This window comes from Bombina bombina, chromosome 3 (genome assembly GCF_027579735.1).
Source record: "Bombina bombina isolate aBomBom1 chromosome 3, aBomBom1.pri, whole genome shotgun sequence".
NCBI classification, from domain to species: Eukaryota; Metazoa; Chordata; class Amphibia; order Anura; family Bombinatoridae; genus Bombina; species Bombina bombina.
This window is the reverse complement of record NC_069501.1, coordinates 223,497,602-223,520,430: the sequence shown is the minus strand read 5'-3', so window position 1 is coordinate 223,520,430 and position 22,829 is coordinate 223,497,602. Positions and strand designations below refer to the sequence as shown.

At 37.6% G+C, this 22,829-nt stretch overlaps 1 protein-coding gene across 9 annotated transcripts in view; it reads right to left on the bottom strand.

Moving 5' to 3' along the window:
- Positions 1-22,829, bottom strand: part of MYO18A (myosin XVIIIA) — a 527,256-nt gene that overhangs the window by 421,688 nt on the left and 82,739 nt on the right. For all 9 annotated transcript variants that reach the window (XM_053706173.1, XM_053706175.1, XM_053706166.1 and 6 more), the window contains 3 exons: positions 16,895-16,995; positions 16,466-16,529; positions 7,818-7,962 (listed from right to left, as the gene is read on the bottom strand). In XM_053706173.1, the coding sequence (XP_053562148.1) occupies positions 7,818-7,962; positions 16,466-16,529; positions 16,895-16,995 (310 nt within the window). The remainder of the gene's footprint in view (positions 1-7,817; positions 7,963-16,465; positions 16,530-16,894; positions 16,996-22,829) is intronic.

Below are 22,829 nucleotides of genomic sequence, written 5' to 3'. Positions count from 1 at the left end.
TTACATATCTGGTCAACAGGAACCTCATTCTTGAAGGCCCATGTGGAAGCCACAGCCCTAGTGGAGTGAGCTGTGATACTTTCAGGAGGCTGCCGTCCGGCAGTCTCAAAAGCCAATCTGATAATGCTTTTAAGCCAAAAGGAAAGAGAGGTAGAAGTTGCTTTTTTACCTCTCCATTTACCAGAATAAACAACAAACAAAGAAGATGTTAGTCTAAAATCTTCAGTAGCCTCTAAATAGAATTTTAGAGCACGGACTACGTCCAAATTGTGTAACAAACGTTCCTTCTTTGAAACTGGATTCGGACACAAAGAAGGTACAACTATCTCCTGGTTAATATTTTTGTTGGAAACAACCTTCGGAAGAAAACCAGGCTCAGTACGCAAAACCACCTTATCTGCATGGACCAGATAGGGCGGAGAACACTGCAGAGCAGATAACTCAGAAACTCTTCTAGCGGAAGAAATTGCAACCTAAAACAAAACTTTCCAAGATAATAACTTAATATCTACGGAATGTAAGAGTTCAAACGGAACCCCTTGAAGAACTGAAAGAACTAGATTAAGACTCCAGGGAGGAGTCAAAGGTCTGTAAACAGGCTTGATTCTAACCAGAGCCTGAACAAACGCTTAAACGTCTGGCACAGCTGCCAGCCTTTTGTGAAGTAAAACAGATAAAGCAGAGATCTGTCCCTTCAGAGAACTTGCAGATAATCCTTTCTCCAAACCTTCTTGTAGAAAGGAAAGAATGTTAGGAATTTTTATCTTGTTCCATGGGAATCTTTTAGATTCACACCAACAGATATATTTTTTCCATATATTATGGTAAATTTTTCTAGTTACAGGCTTTCTAGCCTGAATAAGAGTATCTATTACAGAATCTGAAAACCCACGCTTTGATAAAATCAAGCGTTCAAACTCCAAGCAGTCAGTTGGAGGGAAACCAGATTCGGATGTTCGAATGGACCCTGAAGAAGAAGGTCCTGTCTCAAAGGTAGCTTCCATGGTGGAGCCGATGACATATTCACCAGGTCTGCATACCAAGTCCTGCGTGGCCACGCAGGAACTATCAAGATCACCGAAGCCCTCTCCAGATTGATCCTGGCTACCAGCCTGGGAATGAGAGGAAACGGTGGGAATACATAAGCTAGGTTGAAGATCCAAGGTGTTACTATTGTATCCACTAGAGTCGCCTTGGGATCCCTGGATTTGGACCCGTAACAAGGGACCTTGAAGTTCTGACGAGAGGCCATCAGAACCATGTCTGGAATGCCCCATAATTGAGTTATTTGGGCAAAGATTTCCGGATGGAGTTCCCACTCCCCCGGATGCTCCTCCATCGCCAAGGAACTCCTTGTTTCCCCCTGATGGTTGATATATGTAACAGTCATATTGTCTGATTGAAACCTTATGAATTTGGCCTTTGCTAGTCGAGGCCAAGCCTTGAGAGCATTGAATATCGCTCTCAGTTCCATTATGTTTATCGGGAGAAGAGAGTCTTCCCGAGACCATAGACCCTGAGCTTTCAGGGGTTCCCAGACAGCGCCCCAGCCCACCAGACTGGCGTCGGTCGTGACAATGACCTACTCTGGTCTGCGGAAGCTCATTCCCTGTGACAGGTTGTCCAGGGTCAGCCACCAACGGAGTGAATCTCTGGTTATTTGATCTACTTGTATCGTCGGAGACAAGTCTGTATAATCCCCATTCCACTGCCTGAGCATGCACAGGTGTAATGGTCTTAGATGAATTCGTGCAAAAGGAACTATGACCATTGCCGCAACCATCAAACCTATTACTTCCATGCACTGCGCTATGGAAGGAAGAAGAACAGAATGAAGTACCTGACAAGAGCTTAGAAGTTTTGATTTTCTGGCCTCTGTCAGAAAAATCTTCATTTCTAAGGAAACTATTATTGTTCCCAAGAAGGGAACTCTTGTTGACGGGGACAGAGAACTTTTTTCTATGTTCACTTTCCACCTGTGAGATCTGAGAAAGGCTAGGACAATGTCCGTATGAGCCCTTGCTTTTGACAGTTGAATCAGGATGTCGTCCAAGTAAGGTACTACTGCAATGCCCCTTGGTCTTAGCACCGCTAGAAGGGACCCTAGTACCTTTGTGAAAATCCTTGGAGCAGTGGCTAATCCGAATGGAAGTGCCACAAACTGGTAATGCTTGTCCAGAAAGACGAACCTTAGGAACCGAAGATGTTCCTTGTGGATAGGAATATGTAGATACGCATCCTTTAAATCCACCGTGGTCAGGAATTGACCTTCCTGGATGGTAGGAAGGATCGTTCGAATGGTTTCCATTTTGAACGATGAAACCCTTCGAAACTTGTTAAGAATCTTGAGATCTAAAATTGGTCTGAATGTTCCCTCTTTTTGGGGAATATGAACAGGTTGGAGTAAAAACCCATCCCTTGTTCTCCTAATGGAACAGGATGAATCACTCCCATGCTTAACAGGTCTTCTACACAGTGTAAGAATGCCTGTCTTTTTATTTGGTTCGAAGATAATTGAGACCTGTGGAACCTTCCCCTTGGGGGTAGTTCCCTGAATTCCAGGAGATAACCTTGAGAAACTATTTCTAGCGCCCAAGGATCCTGAACATCTCTTGCCCAAGCCTGAGCAAAAGAGAGAAAGTCTGCCCCCCACCAGATCCGGTCCCAGATCGGGGGCCAACACTTCATGCTGTTTTGGTAGCAGTGGCAGGTTTCTTGGCCTGCTTACCCTTGTTCCAGCCTTGCATCGGTCTCCAGGCTGGCTTGGTTTGAGAAGTATTACCCTCTTGCTTAGAGGGTGTAGAATTTGAGGCTGGTCCGTTTCTGCGAAAGGGACGAAAATTTGGCTTATTTTTAGCCTTAAAAGACCTATCCAGAGGAAGGGCGTGGCCCTTTCCCCCAGTGATGTCAGAAATAATCTCTTTCAAGTCAGGGCCAAACAGTGTTTTACCCTTGAAAGGGATGTTAAGCAATTTGGTCTTGGAGAACACATCCGCTGACCAAGACTTTAGCAAAAGCGCTCTGCGTGCCACGATAGCAAACCCTGAATTATTCGCCGCTAATCTAGCTAATTGCAAAGCGGCATCTAAAATAAAAGAGTTAGCCAATTTAAGTGCTTGAACTCTGTCCAAAACCTCCTCGTACGAAGAATCTTTATTGAGCGACTTTTCTAGTTCTTCGAACCAGAAACACGCAGCTGTAGTGACAGGAACAATGCATGAAATTGGTTGTAGAAGGTAACCTTGCTGAACAAACATCTTTTTAAGCAAACCCTCTAACCTTTAATCCATAGGATCTTGAAAGCACAACTATCTTCTATAGGAATAGAAGTGCGTTTGTTTAGAGTAGAAACCGCCCCCTCGACCTTGGGGACTGTATGCCATAAGTCCTTTCTGGGGTCGACTATAGGAAATAATTTCTTAAATATAGGGGGAGGAACAAAAGGTATGCCGGGCCTTTCCCACTCCTTATTTACTATGTCCGCCACCCGCTTGGGTATAGGAAAAGCATCGGGGGGCACCGGAACCTCTAGGAACTTGTCCATCTTACCTAATTTCTCTGGAATGACCAAATTGTCACAATCATCCAGAGTAGATAATACCTCCTTAAGTAGTGCGTGGAGATGTTCTAATTTAAATTTAAAAGTTACAACATCAGGTTCTGCTTGTTGAGAAATTTTCCCTGAATCTGAAATTTCTCCCTCAGACAAAACCTCCCTCCTGGCCCCTTCAGATTGGTGTGAGGGTATGACAGAACAATTATCATCAGCGTCCTCTTGCTCTTCAGTGTTTAAAACAGAGCAATCGCGCTTTCTCTGATAAGTAGGCATTTTGGAAAAAAATGCTTGCAATAGAATTATCCATTACAGCCGTTAATTGTTGTATGGTAATAAGTATTGGCGCACTAGATGTACTAGGGGCCTCTTGTGTGGGCAAAATTGGTGTAGACACAGAAGGGGATGATGCAGTACCATGCTTACTCCCCTCATTTGAGGAATCATCTTGGGCAATATCATTATCTATGGCATTATTATCCCTACTTTGTTTGGACATTATGACACAATTATATCACATATATTTAAATGGGGAGACACATTGGCTTTCATACATATAGAGCATCATTATCTGATGGTTCAGACATGTTAAACAGGCTTAAACTTGTCAACAAAGCACAAAAAACGTTTTACAATAAAACCGTTACTGTCACTTTAAATTTTAAACTGAACACACTTTATTACTGAATATGTGAAAAAGTATGAAGGAATTGTTCAAAATTCACCAAAATTTCACCACAGTATCTTAAAGCCTTAAAAGTATTGCACACCAAATTTGAAAGCTTTAACCCTTAAAATAACGGAACCGGAGCCGTTTTTACATTTAACCCCTATACAGTCCCAGGTATCTGCTTTGCTGAGACCCAACCAAGCCCAGAGGGGAATACGATACCAAATTATGCCTTCTATAAGCTTTTTCAGTGGTTCTTAGCTCCTCACACATGCATCTGCATGCCATGCTTTCCAAAAACAACTGCGTATTAGTGGCGCGAAAATGAGGCTCTGCCTATGACTAGAAAAGGCCCCCAGTGAAAAAGGTGTCCAATACAGTGCCTGCCGTTTTTTTAAAACAATCCCCAAGATTATAACAACTATTAATAGTAATAATCTGCCAAATATACTTAGTAAAGTAATCGTTTTAGCCCAGAAAAATGTCTACCAGTTTTTTAAGCCCTATTGAAGCCCTATTGAATCCCTTTATTCTTTTACTTAAACTAAGAAAATGGCTTACCGGTCCCCATAGGGAAAATGACAGCCTTCCAGCATTACCAAGTCTTGTTAGAAATGTGTCATACCTCAAGCAGCAAAGTCTGCCCACTGTTTCCCCCAACTGAAGTTACTTCATCTCAACAGTCCTGTGTGGAAACAGCCATCGATTTTAGTAACGGTTGCTAAAATCATTTTCCTCTTACAAACAGAAATTTTCATCTCTTTTCTGTTTCAGAGTAAATAGTACATACCAGCACTATTTTAAAATAACAAACTCTTGATTGAAGAACAAAAACTACATTTAAACACCAAAAAACTCTAAGCCATCTCCGTGGAGATGTTGCCTGTGCAACGGCAAAGAGAATGACTGGGGTGGGCGGAGCCTAGGAGGGACTATATGGCCAGCTTTGCTGGGCTCTTTGCCATTTCCTGTTGGGGAGGAGAATATCCCACAAGTAAGGATGACGCCGTGGACCGGACACACCTATGTTGGAGAAAAATAAATATATAAATCGATGCTGCTCTTTAATACAAATGACAGTGAACACAGCAGATTTCTAGCTCAATTAAAGGGACATTGTACTTCACACTTTTCTGTTTCCCCAGTGGTTTTGTGTCTCAATAACATAAAATAAACGGCACAAGACAGATTTATACTGCGTTTACTTATCTGCTGAACTCAGTATGAAAAAGTGCAACAACACAACCAGTGAAATGTACAAGCTGAGAGGCAAATAGAGTTAGACACAGTCACGTGGATGATAGCCATGACAGCCCAGGGGTCAGATGACTGAATACATGCTCCATGCTATAGTGAGAGATGCGCTCTATGTAGGCATTGTGCCTACAGCTATAAGATGAGAAAGTGCACACAGGCCAAGGAGCACAGCACACTAGGTAGAGAGAGCTCTGTAACAATCTAATGCGTTACCACAGACATCTACATCGGATACTGTAGGAGAGGCAAAAGTTACATATATGTCAAATCAAGACTAGACATATAGCTAAAAATACTGTACCATAGTAAATGTCCTCCGGGTACCATGTACATCATTTCACAAGAGCAGCTGTTTACTACAGTTTTTTTTTATAGCCATCATATACTGCATGACAAATTTCTACAATAAAATGTATTTAAAAGGAACAGTGTACTGTAATGTTTTCAAAAATTTGTTAAACCAATTTCAGAATATAAAATATCTGAAATGGTTCTTTTACAGTCCTTTGTGTATATGAAATCCCTACCTTTGCTTGATGAAACCACCACCCGTTACAATGGGCTGAGGTTGCAGAGAAATCAGACATAACTTCTCTGATCTTTCTCCCTATACACAATGGTCTCCTTAACTTTTTTTGTCTGTATACACAAAGATAGTACTTATTGAGCAATTGGACATGATTATTTTAATACCTCTCCCACAACAGGACTGTTATTTATTCTGCAGCTTATTGTTTACATAGCTTTTCTTTTATAAATACTGCAGTACTGAACGTTTTAGTGTATGCGGGGATTACAACAGGCAAAAGTAGCTATTTCAAATAACAAAATAAATTAACTAATGATATACACTACAGAGGGTAAAATGGATCGTGGGGAACACATTTAAAAGGGACAGTCTAGTCAAAATTAAACTTTAATGATTCAGATAGTGCATGCAATTTTAAACAACTTTCCAATTTACTTCTATTATCTAATTTGCTCAATTCTTTAGATATCCTTTGTTGAAGAAATAGCAATGCACATGTGTGAGCCAATCACACATGGCCTTTAGGTGCCGCAACCAATCAGCAGCTACTGAGCATATCTAGATATGCTTTTCAGCAAGTGATATCAAGAGAATGAAGCAAATTAGATAATAGAAGTAAATTAGAAAGGTGTTTAAAATGACATGCTCTTTCTAAATCACGAAAGAAAAAAATTGGCTTTCATGTCCCTTTAAGGGAAGAAAATTTGGCAGTACACTGACCCTTTTTAAGTGACATTGCAGACTTTTCATTGTAAGCCAAAGGGTTAAACCTTAACGTATTTTGTTTTTGTGCTTCATAAAGGAGTTTAACAATCGGAAAACGTTCAGGCAATTTTTTAAGAATTGTGAGACATTCTACCTGAGTAAACCACTGAATATGTGCACTTTACCATAAGGGAATGAAGAGGACTTTAAATCTGTTAATTTAGCATTACTATTTTTGATTTGGCTACTGTGCTGTCTTACTCAAAATTATTTTTTTTATTTATTCTGCATACCTGCGATGCTGTAGTATTTGCAATAAAATATATCCTCTCTCAGACATTTATTAGACAACAAAGCTCTTTTTAACGCCGATTTAAAGGGTCACTGAACCCAATTTTTTTTCTTTTGTGTTTCTGATAGAGCATGCAATTTTAAGCAACTTTCTAATTTACTCCTATTATCAAATTGTCTTCATTCTCTTGGTATCTGTATTTGAAATTCAAGAATGTAAGTATAGATGCCGGCCCATTTTTGGTGAACAAACTGGGTTGTTCATGCTGATTGGTGGATACATTCACCCACCAATAAACAAGTGCTTTCCATGGTCTGAACCAAAAAAATTGCTTAGATGCCTTTAAGCAAGAGAACGAAGAAAAATTGATAATAGGAGTAAATTAGAAAGTTGATTCAAATTGCATGCTCTATCTGAATCACAAAAGAAAAAAATTGGGTTCAGCGTCCCTATAATAAGTAGAAATACATATCTATGAACTTATGCAACTTAACTGATGTTTATTAACTAAGTTAAACTATGAATATTAACGAAATCTATTTCTAAAACAAAAACTATAAAAAAAACTCAAAATGACTGCAATATATAAAATTATGTAATTAAACCATCAGACAATTAATTATACCTATTACACAAAGAAGTATTCCCTAAAGCATAGTACTGCCAGATTATAGCGAAGTAGAATTTAAATCCCAGACATAAAGTTGCATACAGAGATGACATTGCTACAGATAAACTCTAGTGAAAGCTTTGGGCTAAGCACAGGGTACCTTGCTCCTTTAGCACCTCGCCATATGAGCACTAAGGTTACCTTTGGTGGCTCCTGCTGAGCCCAGGTGATAAATGGCTCCCAGAATTAACCAGAAGGCTTTCTGCTCCTCACTGGAAACACCCAGAACTTTCATGGCGGCCTGAAGCTTGCTGAATAGCTGTGCTGCCTTCTGCTTCTCCTCAGCCTGCATTTGTTAGAGATGACAATAGTGAAGAAAGGCAAACTACTGAATACTCCAACAGAATTATTGCTTTATAATTTTACCTGGAATGTCAGCCTTATGGGCTAAGTTACACACTAATGCTACAGGAAAGCTCTACTTTGCTGAATGATGCAAACAAGCTGACCCGGATTGCCTCTTAAAGGGACAGTCTACACCAACAAAATTATTATACTTTTTACCTCTGTGATTACCTTGTATCTAAGCATCTTCTGACATCCCCCTGATCACATTACTTTTTATTATCGATCGACTTGCATTTTAGCCAATTAGTGCGGTGTTGTGCTGACACTTAAATAACTTAACTGGCGTGAGCACAATGTTATCTATATGGCCCACATGAACTAGCACTCTCCTGTTGTGAAAAGCAAATAAAAAAGCAGGTGATAAGAAGTTGTCTGTAGTGGCTTAGAAGCAGGCCGAAGTTTAGAGGTTTGAATGTTTAAAGTATATTAAAAACATAATTTATGTAAGAACTTAATAAATTAATTTATTTCATATTGGCAAGAGTCCATGAGCTAGTGACGTATGGGATATACAATCCTACCAGGAGGGGCAAAGTTTCCCAAACCTCAAATGCCTATAAATACACCCCTCACCACACCCACAATTCAGTTTAACGAATAGCCAAGTAGTGGGGTGATAAAGAAAAGCATAAAAAGCATCAACAAAGGAATTTGGAAATAATTGTGCTTTATACAAAAAAATTATAACCACCATAAAAAAGGATGGGCCTCATGGACTCTTGCCAATATGAAAGAAATAAATTTGTCAGGTAAGTTCTTACATAAATTATGTTTTCTTTCATGTAATTGGCAAGAGTCCATGAGCTAGTGACGTATGGGATAGCAATACCCAAGATGTGGAACTCCACGCAAGAGTCACTAGAGAGGGAGGGATAAAAATAAACAGCCATTTTCCGCTGAAAAAATAATCCACAACCCAAAATATAAGTTTATTCTTTAAATGACAAGAACAACTTAAAACATCAGCAGAAGAATCAAACTGAAACAGCTGCCTGAAGAACTTTTCTACCAAAAACTGCTTCTGAAGAAGCAAATACATCAAAATGGTAGAATTTAGTAAATGTATGTAAAGAAGACCAAGTTGCTTCTTTGCAAATTTGATCAACTGAAGCTTCATTCTTAAAAGCCCACGAAGAGGAGACTGATCTAGTAGAACGTGCTGAAATTCTCTGAGGCGGGGCTTGACCCGACTCCAATAAGCTTGAAGAATCAAAAGCTTTAACCAATAAACCAAGGAAATAGCAGAAGCTTTATGACCTTTCCTAGGGCCAGAAAATATAACAAATAGACTAGAAGTCTTCCTGAAATCTTTAGTAGCTTCAAAATAATATTTCAAAGCTCTCACCACATCCAAAGAATGTAAGGATCTTTCCAAATAATTCTTAGGATTAGGACACATGAAAGGGACAACAATTTCAATACTAATGTTGTTAGAATTCACAACCTTAGGAAAAAAATTAAATGAAGTCCGCAAAACCGCCTTATCCTGATGAAAAATCAGAAAAGGAGATTCACAAGAAAGAGCAGATAGCTCAGAAACTCTTCTAGCAGAAGAGATGGCCAAAAGGAACAATACTTTCCAAGAAAGTAGTTAAATGTCCAAAGAAGGGATAGGCTCAAAATGGAGGAGCCTGTAAACCCTCCAAACCCAATTAAGACTCCAAGGAGGAGAGATTGATTTAATCACAGGCTTAATACGAACTAAAGCTTGTACAAAACAGTGAATATCAGGAAGTTTAGCAATCTTTCTGTGAATAAAACAGAAAGAGCAGAGATTTGTCCCTTCAAGGAACTTGCAGACAAAACCTTATCCAAACCATCCTGAAGAAACTAAAATTCTTGCAACTTTGAAAGAATGCCAAGAGAATTTATAAGAACACCATGAAATGTAAGTCTTTCAAACTCGATAATAAATCTTTCAAGAGACAGATTTACAAGCTTGTAACATAGTATTAATCACTGAGTTAGAGAAACCTCTATGACTTAGCACTAAGCGATCAATTTCCATACCTTTAAATTTAATGATTTGAAAATCTGATGGAAAAACGGACCTTGAGACAGTAGGTCCGGCCTTAACAGAAGTGGCCAAGGTTGGCAGCTGGACATCCGAACAAGACCCGCATAGCAAAACCTGTGAGGCCATGCTGGAGCCACCAGCAACACAAACGATTGTTTCATGATGATTCTGGAGATCACTCTTGGAAAAGAACTAGAGGCGGGAAAATATAAGCAGGTTGATAACACCAAGGAAGTGTCAGCGCACCCACTGCTTCCGCCTGAAAAATCCCTGAACCTGGACAGGCATCTGGGAAGTCTCTTGTTTAGATGAGAGGCCATCAGATCTAACTGTAGAAGACCCCATATCTGAACAATCTGAGAAAACACATCTGGATGGAGGGACCACTCCCCAGGATGTAAAGTCTGACGGCTAAGATAATCCGCCTCCCAATGTCTATACCTGGGATATGCACCGCAGAAATTAGACAGGAGCTGGATTCCGCCCAAGCAAGTATCCGTGATACTTCTTTCATAGCTTGTGGACTGTGAGTCCCACCCTGCTGATTGACAACAGCCACTGAATGTGATATTGTCTGTTTGAAAATAAATGAACAGTTCTCTCTTTAACAGAGGCCAAAACTGAAGAACTCTGAGAACTGCACGGAGTTCTAAAATATTGATTGGTAATCTCGCCTCTTGAGATTTCCAAACCCCTTGTGCTGTCAAAGATCCCCAAACAGCTCCCCAACCTGAAAGACTTGCATCTGTAGAGATCATAGTCCAGGTTAGCCGAACAAGAAGCCCCTTGAACTAAACGCTGGTGATTTACCACCACGTCAGAGTGTCAAACATTGGGATTTAAGGATATTAATTGTGATATCTTTGTATAATCCCTGCACTATGGATTCAGCAAACAAAGCTGGAGAGGTTTTCCATGCACATAACCACTGAAGGGAATGACTGAGACTGAAGGTGCCGATAGGCTGCAACCACTTTCAAACGTCTCTTGTCTGTTAGAGACAGAGTCATGGACACTGAATCTATCTGGAAACCTAAAAAGGTGACCCTTGTCTGAGGAATCAAGAAACTTTTTGGAAAATTGATCCTCCAACCATGTTTCCGAAGAAACAACACTAGTTGATTAGTGTAAGATTCTGCAGAACGGAAAAACTGAGCTAGTACCAAGATATCGTCCAAATAAGGAAACACCGCAATACCCTGCTCTCTGGTTTCCATAAAGCAGGGCACCAAGAACCTTTAAAAAAGATTCTTTGAGCGGTTGCTAGTCCAAATGGAAAAGCAACAAATTGGTAACGCTTGTCTAGAAAAGAGAATCTCAGGAACGAATAATGATCTGAATGAATCGGAATATGAAGGTATACATCCTGCAATCCACTGTGGACCTAAAATGTACTTGCTGAATAAAAGGCAGAACAGTCCTTAAAGTCACCATTTGAAAATTGGTACTCTTACTTAACGATTCAAAATTTTCAGATCCAGAATTGGTCTGAATGAAATGTCCTTCTTTGGGACAATGAATAGATTTGAATAAAACCCCAGACCTTGTCCCTGAAAAGGAATTGGCATGACTACCCCTGAAACTCCAGGTCTGAAACACACTTCAGGAAAGCCTGAGCTTTAACTGGATTTGCTGGGATGCGTGAGAGAGAAAAAAAAAAAATCTTCTCACAGGAGGATTTACTCAGAATCCTATTCGAAACCCCTGAGAGACAATACTCTGAAACCATTGATTTTGGACTGAATTTATCCAAAACATTCTTGAAAAAAACCTTAATCTGCCCCCTACCAACTGAGCTGGAATGAGAGTCCCACCTTCATGCGGACTTAGGGGCTGGCTTTTGGTTTCTTAAATGGGTTGGATTTATTCCATTTAATGAAGGTTTCCAATTGGAAACAGATTCCATAGGCAAGGATTAGGTTTTTGTTCCTTATTTGACAAAATGAACAAAAATGATTTAGAAGCTTTATATTTACCCTTAGGTCTCTTATTACCTTGGAAAGAAAGAGATAGCAATCTAGACTTAAAAAGTCATATCAGCATTCCAAGATTTAAGCCTCAAAACTCTTCTAGCTAAAAATAGCTAAAGACATAGATCTAACATCAATCTTGATGATATAAAAAAATGGCATCAGAACTGATTAGTATGTTGCAGTAAGCGAACAATACTAGATAAATCAGAATCCAATTCTTGTTGCGCTAAATCTCCAACAAAAAAGTTGATGCAGCTGCAACATCAGCCAAAGAAATTGCAGGCCTGAGACGACCTGAATATAAATAAGCTTTCCTTAGATAAGATTCAAGTTTCCTATCTAAAGGAACTTAAGTACAGGTAGCCCTCAGTTTATGCCGGGGTTAGGTTCCAGAAGGAATGGTTGTAAATCGAAACTGTTGTAAGTTGAAACCCAGTTTATAATGTAAGTCAATGGGAAGTGAGGGAGATAGGTTCCAGGCCCCTCTCAAAATTGTCATAAGTAACACCTAACACATTTATTTTTAAAGCTTTGAAATGAAGACTTTATATGCTAAATAGTATTATAAACCTAATAAAATAATCACACAACACAGAATATATAATTAAACTAAGTTAAATGAACAAAAAACATTTGCTAAACAGCATTATAAACCTAATAAAATAATCACACAACACAGACTTCACTTGCATTTTTCTGCAAACAGTTCTTTCCATGCATTCCAATCTGGACTGATTTATAGACAGGAAGATCTTGTTCCTTTGAAATCTGCTTGATAGCTCAGGTCTTGTTAAACAGATTAATTTCAGCTTGCTTGGCTTTGCTGCAACACAAGTGGACAGTTCCACCTACTGGCTATTTTCATAAATGCACTGCTTCTCAATGCTTTTCAATAGCAGTCACATGACTGGAAAAAAGGTTGTTATTCTGAAACGGTGTAAATTGAACTGTTGTAAAACGAGGGCCACCTGTACTATCTTCCATAGGAATAGAGGTACGTTCAGCAAGAGTAGAAATAGCCCCATCAACTTTGACGATCTTTTCCCAAAATTCTATAGAAATTGCTGGTAAAAAGGATACAAATTTTTAAACCTTTAAGAAGGAATAAAAGAAGTACCCGGCTAATTCCATTCCTTAGAAATCATAACAAATAGCATCAGGAACAGGAAAAAACCTCTGGAGTAACCACAGGAGGTTTAAAAACAGAATTTACTAGTTCTAATATCCAGAGGACTAGTTTCCACGATATCCAAAATAATTAACACTTCTTTAACAAAGAACGAAAATACTTCATTTTAAACAAATAAGTAGATTTGTTAGTGTCAATATCTGAGGAAAGATTTTCTGAATCAGATAGATCCTCATCAGATGAGGATAATTCATTATGTTGTCGGTCATTTGAAATTTCATCAACCTTATGAGAAGTTTTAAAAGACCTTTATATTAAGTAGAAGACAGAATAGCAGACAAATTTAAAGTAACAAATTCTTTAAATTTCATAGGTATAACATGTACATTAAAAGTTGAAGGAACAACAACAGGAAATGTACTATTTACTGATGGACACAAAATCTGCATGTAAAAGTTTATCATGATAAGCAATACAATGACATTCGGAAATATAATGCACTTAGCTTTAGTAGAACCGACATCAGGCAGCCCAGTTCCAACAGATACTTCTGAGGCAGGATCAGATTGAGACATCTTGCAAAATGTAAAATAAAAAACAACATATAAAGCAAAATTTGTCAATTTCCTTATATGACAGTTTCAGGAATGGGAAAAAAATGCAAATAGCATAGCCATCTGACATAGAAAAAGGCAAAAGGCAAATAGCAATGGGGTATTAAATTAATGAAAAAAATTTGGCACCAAGTATGACGTATGACGCACAACGTAACTGAAAAATTTTTGCCGCCAACAATATCAGGAAATGACACACTTGCGTCACTAACGACGCAAACGTGTATAAGGCTTCGGCGTCAACTAGAACGCCGAAATGACGAACTTGCGTCAACGGACGTATGTGCCAAAAATGACGCAATAAAGTCTAGCATTTGGCACACCCGCGGGCCTAGTACTACCCACTAAATTTGCAAGAAAAAAAAGTAGTCAATTGAAAAAAAGACTAAACCCCAGGTAAGAAAAATATTTCTTAATATGTTTTATTTCCCAAATCTGAAACCGTCAGTCTGCAGAAGGAAATACATGTACGTGACTCATGGCAAATATAAGTACAATACATATATTTATAACTTTATATAAATGCATAAAGTGCCAAACCATAGCTGGGGTGTCTTCAGTAATAAAAAACATACTTACCGAAAGACAACCATTCATATATAGCAGATAGCCAAACCAGTACTGAAACATTTATCAGTAGAGGTAATGGTATATGAGAGTATATCGTGGATCTGAAAAGGGAGGTAGGAGATGAATCTCTACGACCGATAACAGAGAACCTATGAAATAGACCCCCCGTTAGGAAAACCATTGCATTCAATAGGTGATACTCTCTTCATGTCCCTCGGACATTTGCTGTACTCTGAGTGGAATCGGGCTTCAAAAAAAGCAGAGAAGCGCATGTCAACGTAGAAATCTTAGCACAAACTTACTTCACCACCTCCATAGGAGGCAACATTTGTAAAACTGAATTGTGGGTGTGGTGAGGGGTGTATTTATAGGCATCTGAGGTTTGGGATACTTTGCCCCTCCTGGTAGGATTGTATATCCCATACGTCACTAGCTCATGGACTCATGCCAATTACATGAAAGAAATATAAATGTTGATTGTGCAAAGCTGGGGAATGGGTAGTAAAGGCGTTGTCCATCTTTTTAAACAATAACAATTTTGGTGTAGACTGTCGCTATAAGTAGGCTCTTGCCCTGTTGTGTTGCTTATGTTAGTTTAGCACCTAGTACTCTTTAAAAGGGACCATAATAACAAGGTGTTTACAAAACATTTCTGTAGTGTGGCTATGAAACATATCAGCCAAGACTTCACATTTGCAAAACAAACTCAAACCCTCCATTTTCTTTGTTTGGAGGAGCAAATCTGGCTTTTAGTCTGCAGACAAGTCTAGGTACTGTCAATGTTATTATAAAATACATTGTTTTGCTTTTATCTGATAAAGCTAATTAAGGACAGATATATATCAGAGTTATACAGTAGTTTTCAATTCCACTACTACTGGACAGGATACAGCTTTATGCAATCATGTCCTTTGTTATGTATGGAGTTAGTGGTTTAAAAATTAAAAATCTTTATTTTATTAAGTTAAAATGGGTAAACCCAAATTACAATTCCAAATATATTGCACATATCTGTTTATTCACGGCAGAATTTTACCGGGTTCTGCCTTTAATAAATGTGCTGGACTGTGATCATGTTTAGTCTGTGAAATAAGTAGATTTGTTGGGTTAAATACCTTCCTTTATTTCATGCACATTATATTATAAAATTCAGAATATTTTGATGTGAATGAAATAAAAGGAATGTATTTAACCCAGCAAGTAATCTACTGCTGTTATTTCACAGACTAAACATGATTACAGTCCTGCACATTTATTAAAGGCAGAACCTGGTACAATTCAAAAAATATTGCACATATCTGTTATTCACTGCAGAATTTTTATTTGGTTTTACCCATTTCTATATCTTAATGAAATAAAGATTTTTCCTTTTTAAACCACAACCCCACATGAAAACACCCATACATAACAAGCGTGCAATAAAGCGGTCTCCTGTCCAGTAGTAATGAAATTGAGAACTATTGTTCTACCTTTATACACAGCACCGTTAAGAACAAAGTAGAAGTGTAGAAAAATATTAAAATGGTTTGGCCCTAAAATTTCAGGAGCTCTCCCTTTAAGAAAATTAGTAGTGCCATTGTTTTTTAATCTTAACTGATATAGGAGAGTTAGCCTTGAGACTGAGAAGGATCCAGGGTGTATTAAAAGCTCAGAGAATTAGAAAACCTACAATTCTCATAGGTAAATTATATGACAAAATGGGCAAAGTTGTTTCATTACACTTTACTAAACATTTTATATTACAATCTTAAGGTGTTTGATAGCCCTTCTGTAGGTAACACGAAGGATAAAGAGGCAGTAAAGTAAATCCTGATACATTCTTATTAATTGGAAAATGGGATCTATACATCACTGAATTGTGTATTAATTGTATTTAGCTCCATTGAGAATCCCTGAATCATTTTATATACTAAAAATATTAAAGTATAACCACAAATATGAGAATATAGAAGTTAATGCATTGTGACACAAAAACAGGAAACCCTGGAGACTGATTAGTGCTTCATAACAGAGGAACAAGGGCAAAAAGAAAACTTAATTATAAGCAAAAACATGAAGCAGGACATTTAAATAGATAATAAGGGGCAATAAGGACTGGTAAGGTCTAATACATTAAGCTTGGAAGCTACATTACTTACCTTGGTGGGGGCCATTATGCCAAACACATTGTTTTCTGCCAAGTGGTTAAAGTGCAGCTCAGTCCTAGAAAGGGACAGAAACAGAATTGTTTTTTAATTATAAACATTTTACAGGTTATAGAAGTTATACTAAAAACTGTATAAATCTTCTCATATCTAATGACATTAACCTCAGTTTCAGCATTAAAAATATATATATATTTTTTTGGGGGGAGGGTTTAAAATCCTTTACGAGTCTTATGATTCACTTATATATATTTTAGTGATATTGGCGCCCTCTACTGGAGGTCTATAAGCTTCACAGAAATTAACAACCGTCAATAAAAGCAATGGAACGTTTTAAATAGTCCGGAAAACAAATATAAAAAAATATATACAAAAGATTATTGTTCCAAACAAAACATAAGAAATGAAGAGGGGTTATTTTACCGAAGTGTATTGTCTGCGCCAGCCAGGAGGTAGTAAAAAACATTAAAGGAAGCTTCATTTTCTGGACGTCTGGCGACACGCAGCTTTTCCAGTAGCATAGTCTGTAACCCATAAAGAGAGGCATGTCAGTATATAAACAAATAGTCTGTAACCCATAAAGAGAGGCATGTCAGTATATAAACAAATAGTCTGTAACCCATAGAGAGAGGCATGTCAGTATATAAAAAAATTGTCTGTAACCCATAAAGAGAGGCATGTCAGTATATAAACAAATAATCTGTAACCCATAAAGAGAGGCATGTCAGTATATAAACAAATAATCTGTAACCCATAAAGAGAGGCATGTCAGTATATAAACAAATAGTCTGTAACCCATAAAGAGAGGCATGTCAGTATATAAACAAATAGTCTGTAACCCATAAAGAGAGGCATGTCAGTATATAAACAAATAGTCTGTAGCCCATAAAGAGAGGCATGTCAGTATATAAACAAATAGTCTATAACCCATAAAGAGAGGCATGTCAGTATATAAACAAATAGTCTGTAACCCATAAAGAGAGGCATGTCAGTATATAAACAAATAGTCTGTAACCCATAAAGAGAGGCATGTCAGTATATAAACAAATAGTCTATAACCCATAAAGAGAGGCATGTCAGTATATAAACAAATAGTCTATAACCCATAAAGAGAGGCATGTCAGTATATAAACAAATAGTCTGTAACCCATAAAGAGAGGCATGTCAGTATATAAACAAATAGTCTGTAACCCATAAAGAGAGGCATGTCAGTATATAAACAAATAGTCTGTAACCCATAAAGAGAGGCATGTCAGTATATAAACAAATAGGCTGTAACCCATAGAGAGAGGCATGTCAGTATATAAACAAATAGTCTGTAACCCATAGAGAGAGGCATGTCAGTATATAAACAAAGTCTGTAACCCATAGAGAGAGGCATGTCAGTATATAAACAAATAGTCTGTAACCCATAGAGAGAGGCATGTCAGTATATAAACAAATAGTCTGTAACCCATAAAGAGAGGCATGTCAGTATATAAACAAATAGTTTGTAACCCATAAAGAGAGGCATGTCAGTATATAAACAAATAGTTTGTAACCCATAAAGAGAGGCATGTCAGTATATAAACAAATAGTCTGTAACCCATAAAGAGAGGCATGTCCGTATATAAACAAATAGTCTGTAACCCATAAAGAGAGGCATGTCAGTATATAAACAAATAGTCTGTAACCCATAAAGAGAGGCATGTCAGTATATACACAAATAGTCTATAACCCATAAAGAGAGGCATGTCAGTATATAAACAAATAGTCTGTAACCCATAAAGAGAGGCATGTCAGTATATAAACAAATAGTCTGTAACCCATAAAGAGAGGCATGTCAGTATATAAACAAATAGTCTGTAACCCATAGAGAGAGGCATGTCAGTATATAAACAAATAGTCTGTAACCCATAGAGAGGCGCATGTCAGTATATAAACAAATAGTCTATAACCCATAAAGAGAGGCATGTCAGTATATAAACAAATAGTCTGTAACCCATAAAGAGAGGCATGTCAGTATATAAACAAATAGTCTGTAACCCATAAAGAGAGGCATGTCAGTATATAAACAAATAGTCTGTAACCCATAGAGAGAGGCATGTCAGTATATAAACAAATAGTCTGTAACCCATAGAGAGGCGCATGTCAGTATATAAACAAATAGTCTATAACCCATAAAGAGAGGCATGTCAGTATATAAACAAATAGTCTGTAACCCATAAAGAGAGGCATGTCAGTATATAAACAAATAGTCTGTAACCCATAAAGAGAGGCATGTCAGTATATAAACTAATAGTCTGTAACCCATAGAGAGAGGCATGTCAGTATATAAACAAATAGTCTGTAACCCATAAAGAGAGGCATGTCAGTATATAAACAAATAGTCTGTAACCCATAAAGAGAGGCATGTCAGTATATAAACAAATAGTCTGTAACCCATAAAGAGAGGCATGTCAGTATATAAACAAATATACACCATGTAACTGTATGGTTAATCAGTGTTATGATATATTATAACTTGCAGTTGTCAGAGGGTCGCTGCCGCCACAAATATCTTAATTCTACCAGACCACACTATGTTTAGCATTCAATCTACTATAGCTTTGCTAATCAATATGGGTGTTAAATAGCCAACAAGTAAGTGATGCCCATCAGATACCTCATGGAAAGCATTTTAATATATTGTATAATCAGACACTTCTAACTACAGAACACATGCATATGAATACCACAATAAATACTGGCTCATGAGATGAATTAAAGGGACATGAAACCCAAAATGTTACTTTCAGATAGAACATACAATTTTAAACAACTTTCCAATTTACTTTTATTATCTAATTTGATTCTCTTGGTATCCTTTGTTAAAGGAACAGAAATACACTACTGTAAGATATCACAAAGCTAATGACAAGAGGCATGTATGTGCAGACACCAATTAGCCTTTGAGCCTATCTAGATATGCTTTTTAACAAATGATATAAAGTCAACAAAATAAATTAGATAATAGAAATAAATTGAAAAGTTACTTAAAATGGCATGCTCTATCTGAAGCATGAAAGAAAAAAAGCTGGGTTTCATGTAAATTTAAATACAACACACAGGCTGTGGGAAAAGTAACACAATAACTGCCTTAAATGGACACTGAACACAAATTTTTTCTTTCATGATTCAGATAGAGCATGCAATTTTAAGCAACTTTTCTAATTTACTCCTATTATCAATTTGTCTTCGTTCTCTTGCTACCTTTATTAAAAAAAGAAGGCATCTAAGCTATTTGTTTGGTTCAGAACCCTGGAAAGCACTTGTTCATTGGTTGGTGAATTTATCCACCAATCAGCAACAACCCAGGTTGTTCACCAAAAATGGGCCGGCATCTAAACTTACATTTTTGCATTTCAAATAAAGATACCAAGTGAATGAAGACAATTTGATAATAGGAGTAAATTAGAAAGTTACTTAAAATTGCATGCTCTATCTGAATCACAAAAGAAAAAATTTGGGTTCAGTGTCACTTTAAGCTTATGGTTTACATGAGGGATGAGCATCTGGAGACTAAGGGCCACATGTGGCACAATTCACTAGATTCTGCAGCCCCCAGGAAAATGGAGAACAAGAATCTAACCCACCATTTCATTCACTTTGAGGATTTCTGGTGGGTGGACAAACAAGGAGAACCATCAGAAAGAGGGTACCATGCAAACTTACCCAAATCTGGCCCTGTGCCACTGAACAGTTTTAGTAAATATACATTTATGGCTATTAAATACAAAACATTATATATGTGACCATTAAGGCCTTAAATATTGATTTGTGGCCCTTAAGTGCTAGTGGCCATATTTGATTAAAATCACGAATAAACAACCACCTTTAAAAGAGCAGCTATTTTTATTGCGGGTTTATCATGTTATATGAATCGCATGAAATCAGCAAGCCTGTTCTTTTTCTACACTTATCTATAAAAGCTTTATACAATGTATACGACAATAATAATATGAATGCTTACGTTCCTATCAAAGCAGCGACTACAGGTAAGTGACATAGAATAAAGCAGTCACTATAAATATATGACCAAATGAAAAAAAGTGTAGATCCAGGCGTTATCCTTAAAATAAATCCTTTATTTCATCGGAACATAAACAAAAGCTTGATCACATCAGGTAATGTGTAAAAAGGTATATAAATATATGCGTAGGTCGTTCTGCACGAGGAACAGCCACTTCCCATTATAAACTCTTTTGCTGAAAAGGTATATTTCTAGATAAACTTTTCTACACTCATGTAAAGCTACATAGCATCTTATGGTAATCCATCCAGCACTGCAGGGTAAAGAATTATCCTACCGAACAAAACGTGGTTGTACAAAAACAATTTATGTAAGAACTTACCTGATAAATTCATTTCTTTCACAGGGTCGAGAGTCCACGAGTTAGTTACTTATAGGATATACATTCCTACCAGGAGGGGGCAAAGTTTCCCAAACCTCAAATGCCTATAAATACACCTCCCACCTCACTTATACCTCAGTTTAATGTATAGCCAAGTTAGTGAGGTGTATAAGAAGTAAAAGCATAAAAAAGAGGAACAGGACAAATAATGTGCTTTATACAAAAAAATCATAACCCACAAAAAATGGGTGGGTCTCGTTGACTCTCGTCACCATGAAAGAAATGAATTTATCAGGTAAGTTCTTACATAAATTATGTTTTCTTTCATATAGGTGGCGAGAGTCCATGAGCTAGTTACTTATGGGATATAAATACCCAAGATGTGGAAGTCCACGAGTAACTATAGAGGGAGGGATAAAATAAAAACAGCTATTTCCGCTGAGAAATTAAATCCCAAAAAATAATTAAAGTTTTCTTAAAAATTAAATAAAACTTAAATCATAGGCACTAGAATCAAATTGAGACAGCTGCCTGAAGAACCTTTCTACCAAAAGCTGCTTCCGAAGAAGCAAAAACATCAAAATGGTAATATTTAATAAATGTATGCAAAGACCACCACGTGGCTGCTTTGCAGATTTGATCAATTGAAGCTTCATTCTTGAAAGCCTGAGATGTGGCAACTGATCTTGTAGAATAGGCTGTTATTCTCTGAGACAGAGACTGCCCCGCCCTCAAATAAGCTTTGTGAATCAGAAGTTACAATCAAGATGCAAAAGAAATGGCAGGAGCTTTCAGACCTTTTCTGGAACCAGAAAAAAACAACAAATAGACTAGAAGTCTTTCTGAAATCTTTAGTAGCCTCAACATAATATATCAAAGCTCTTACCACATCCAAAGAATGTAAAGACCTTTCAAGGAGTATTCTTAGGACACTAGGAAGGAACAATAATTTCCCTATTGATGTTGTTGGAATTCACAACTTTATGCAAAAATTTAAATGAAGTCAGCAAAACAGCTTTATCTTGATGGAAAATCCGATAAGGAGACTCGCAAGAGAGAGCATACAATTGAGAAACTTTTCTAGTAGAAGAGATAGCCAAGAGAAATAAAATACATAGGCTCAAAAGGAGGAGCCTGCAAAGTCTTTAATAGCAAATTTAGACTCCAAGGAGGAGTAATAGATTTAATAACAGGTTTGATACGAGTCAAAGCCTGTACGAAACAGTGAACATCAGGAAGATTAGCAACCTTTCTGTAAAATAAAACTGAAAGAGCAGAGATTTGTCCTTTCAAAGTATTGGCAGACAAACCTTTATCCAAATCATCCTGAAGAAACTGTAGAAACCTAGGAATTCTAAAAGAATGCCAAGAATAATCATGAGTGGAACACCATGAAATATAGGTTTTCCAAACCTTGTGATATATTTTACTTGAAATAGGCTTACAAGCCTGTATCATAGTGTTAATCACAGAGTCAGAGAAACCTCTATGACTAAGAAAGCGTTCAATTTCCATGCCTTCAAATTTAGAGATTTGAGATCCGGATGGAAAAACGGACCTTGAGACAGGAGGTCTGGTCTTAAAAGGAAGTGACCAAGGTTGGCAACTGGACTTTCCCCATACCAGAACCTTTGAGGCCATGCTGGTGCTATCAGAAACACATAAGATTGTTTCATTATGATCTTTGAGATCACTCTTGGAAGAAGAACCAGAGGTGGAAACATTTAAGCAGGTTGGTAAACCCATGGAACTGCTAGAGCATCAATCAATTCTGCCTGAGGATCCCTGGACCTGGAGAGGTATCTGGGAAGTTACTTGTTTAGATGAGGTCATCAGATCTATGTCTGGAAGACCCCACATCTGCACAATCTGATAGAACACATCTGGATGGAGAGACCACTCCCCCGGATGTAGAGTCTGAGGGCTGAGATAATCCGCTTCCCAAATGTCTACACCTGGTATATGAATCGCAGTGATTAGACAAG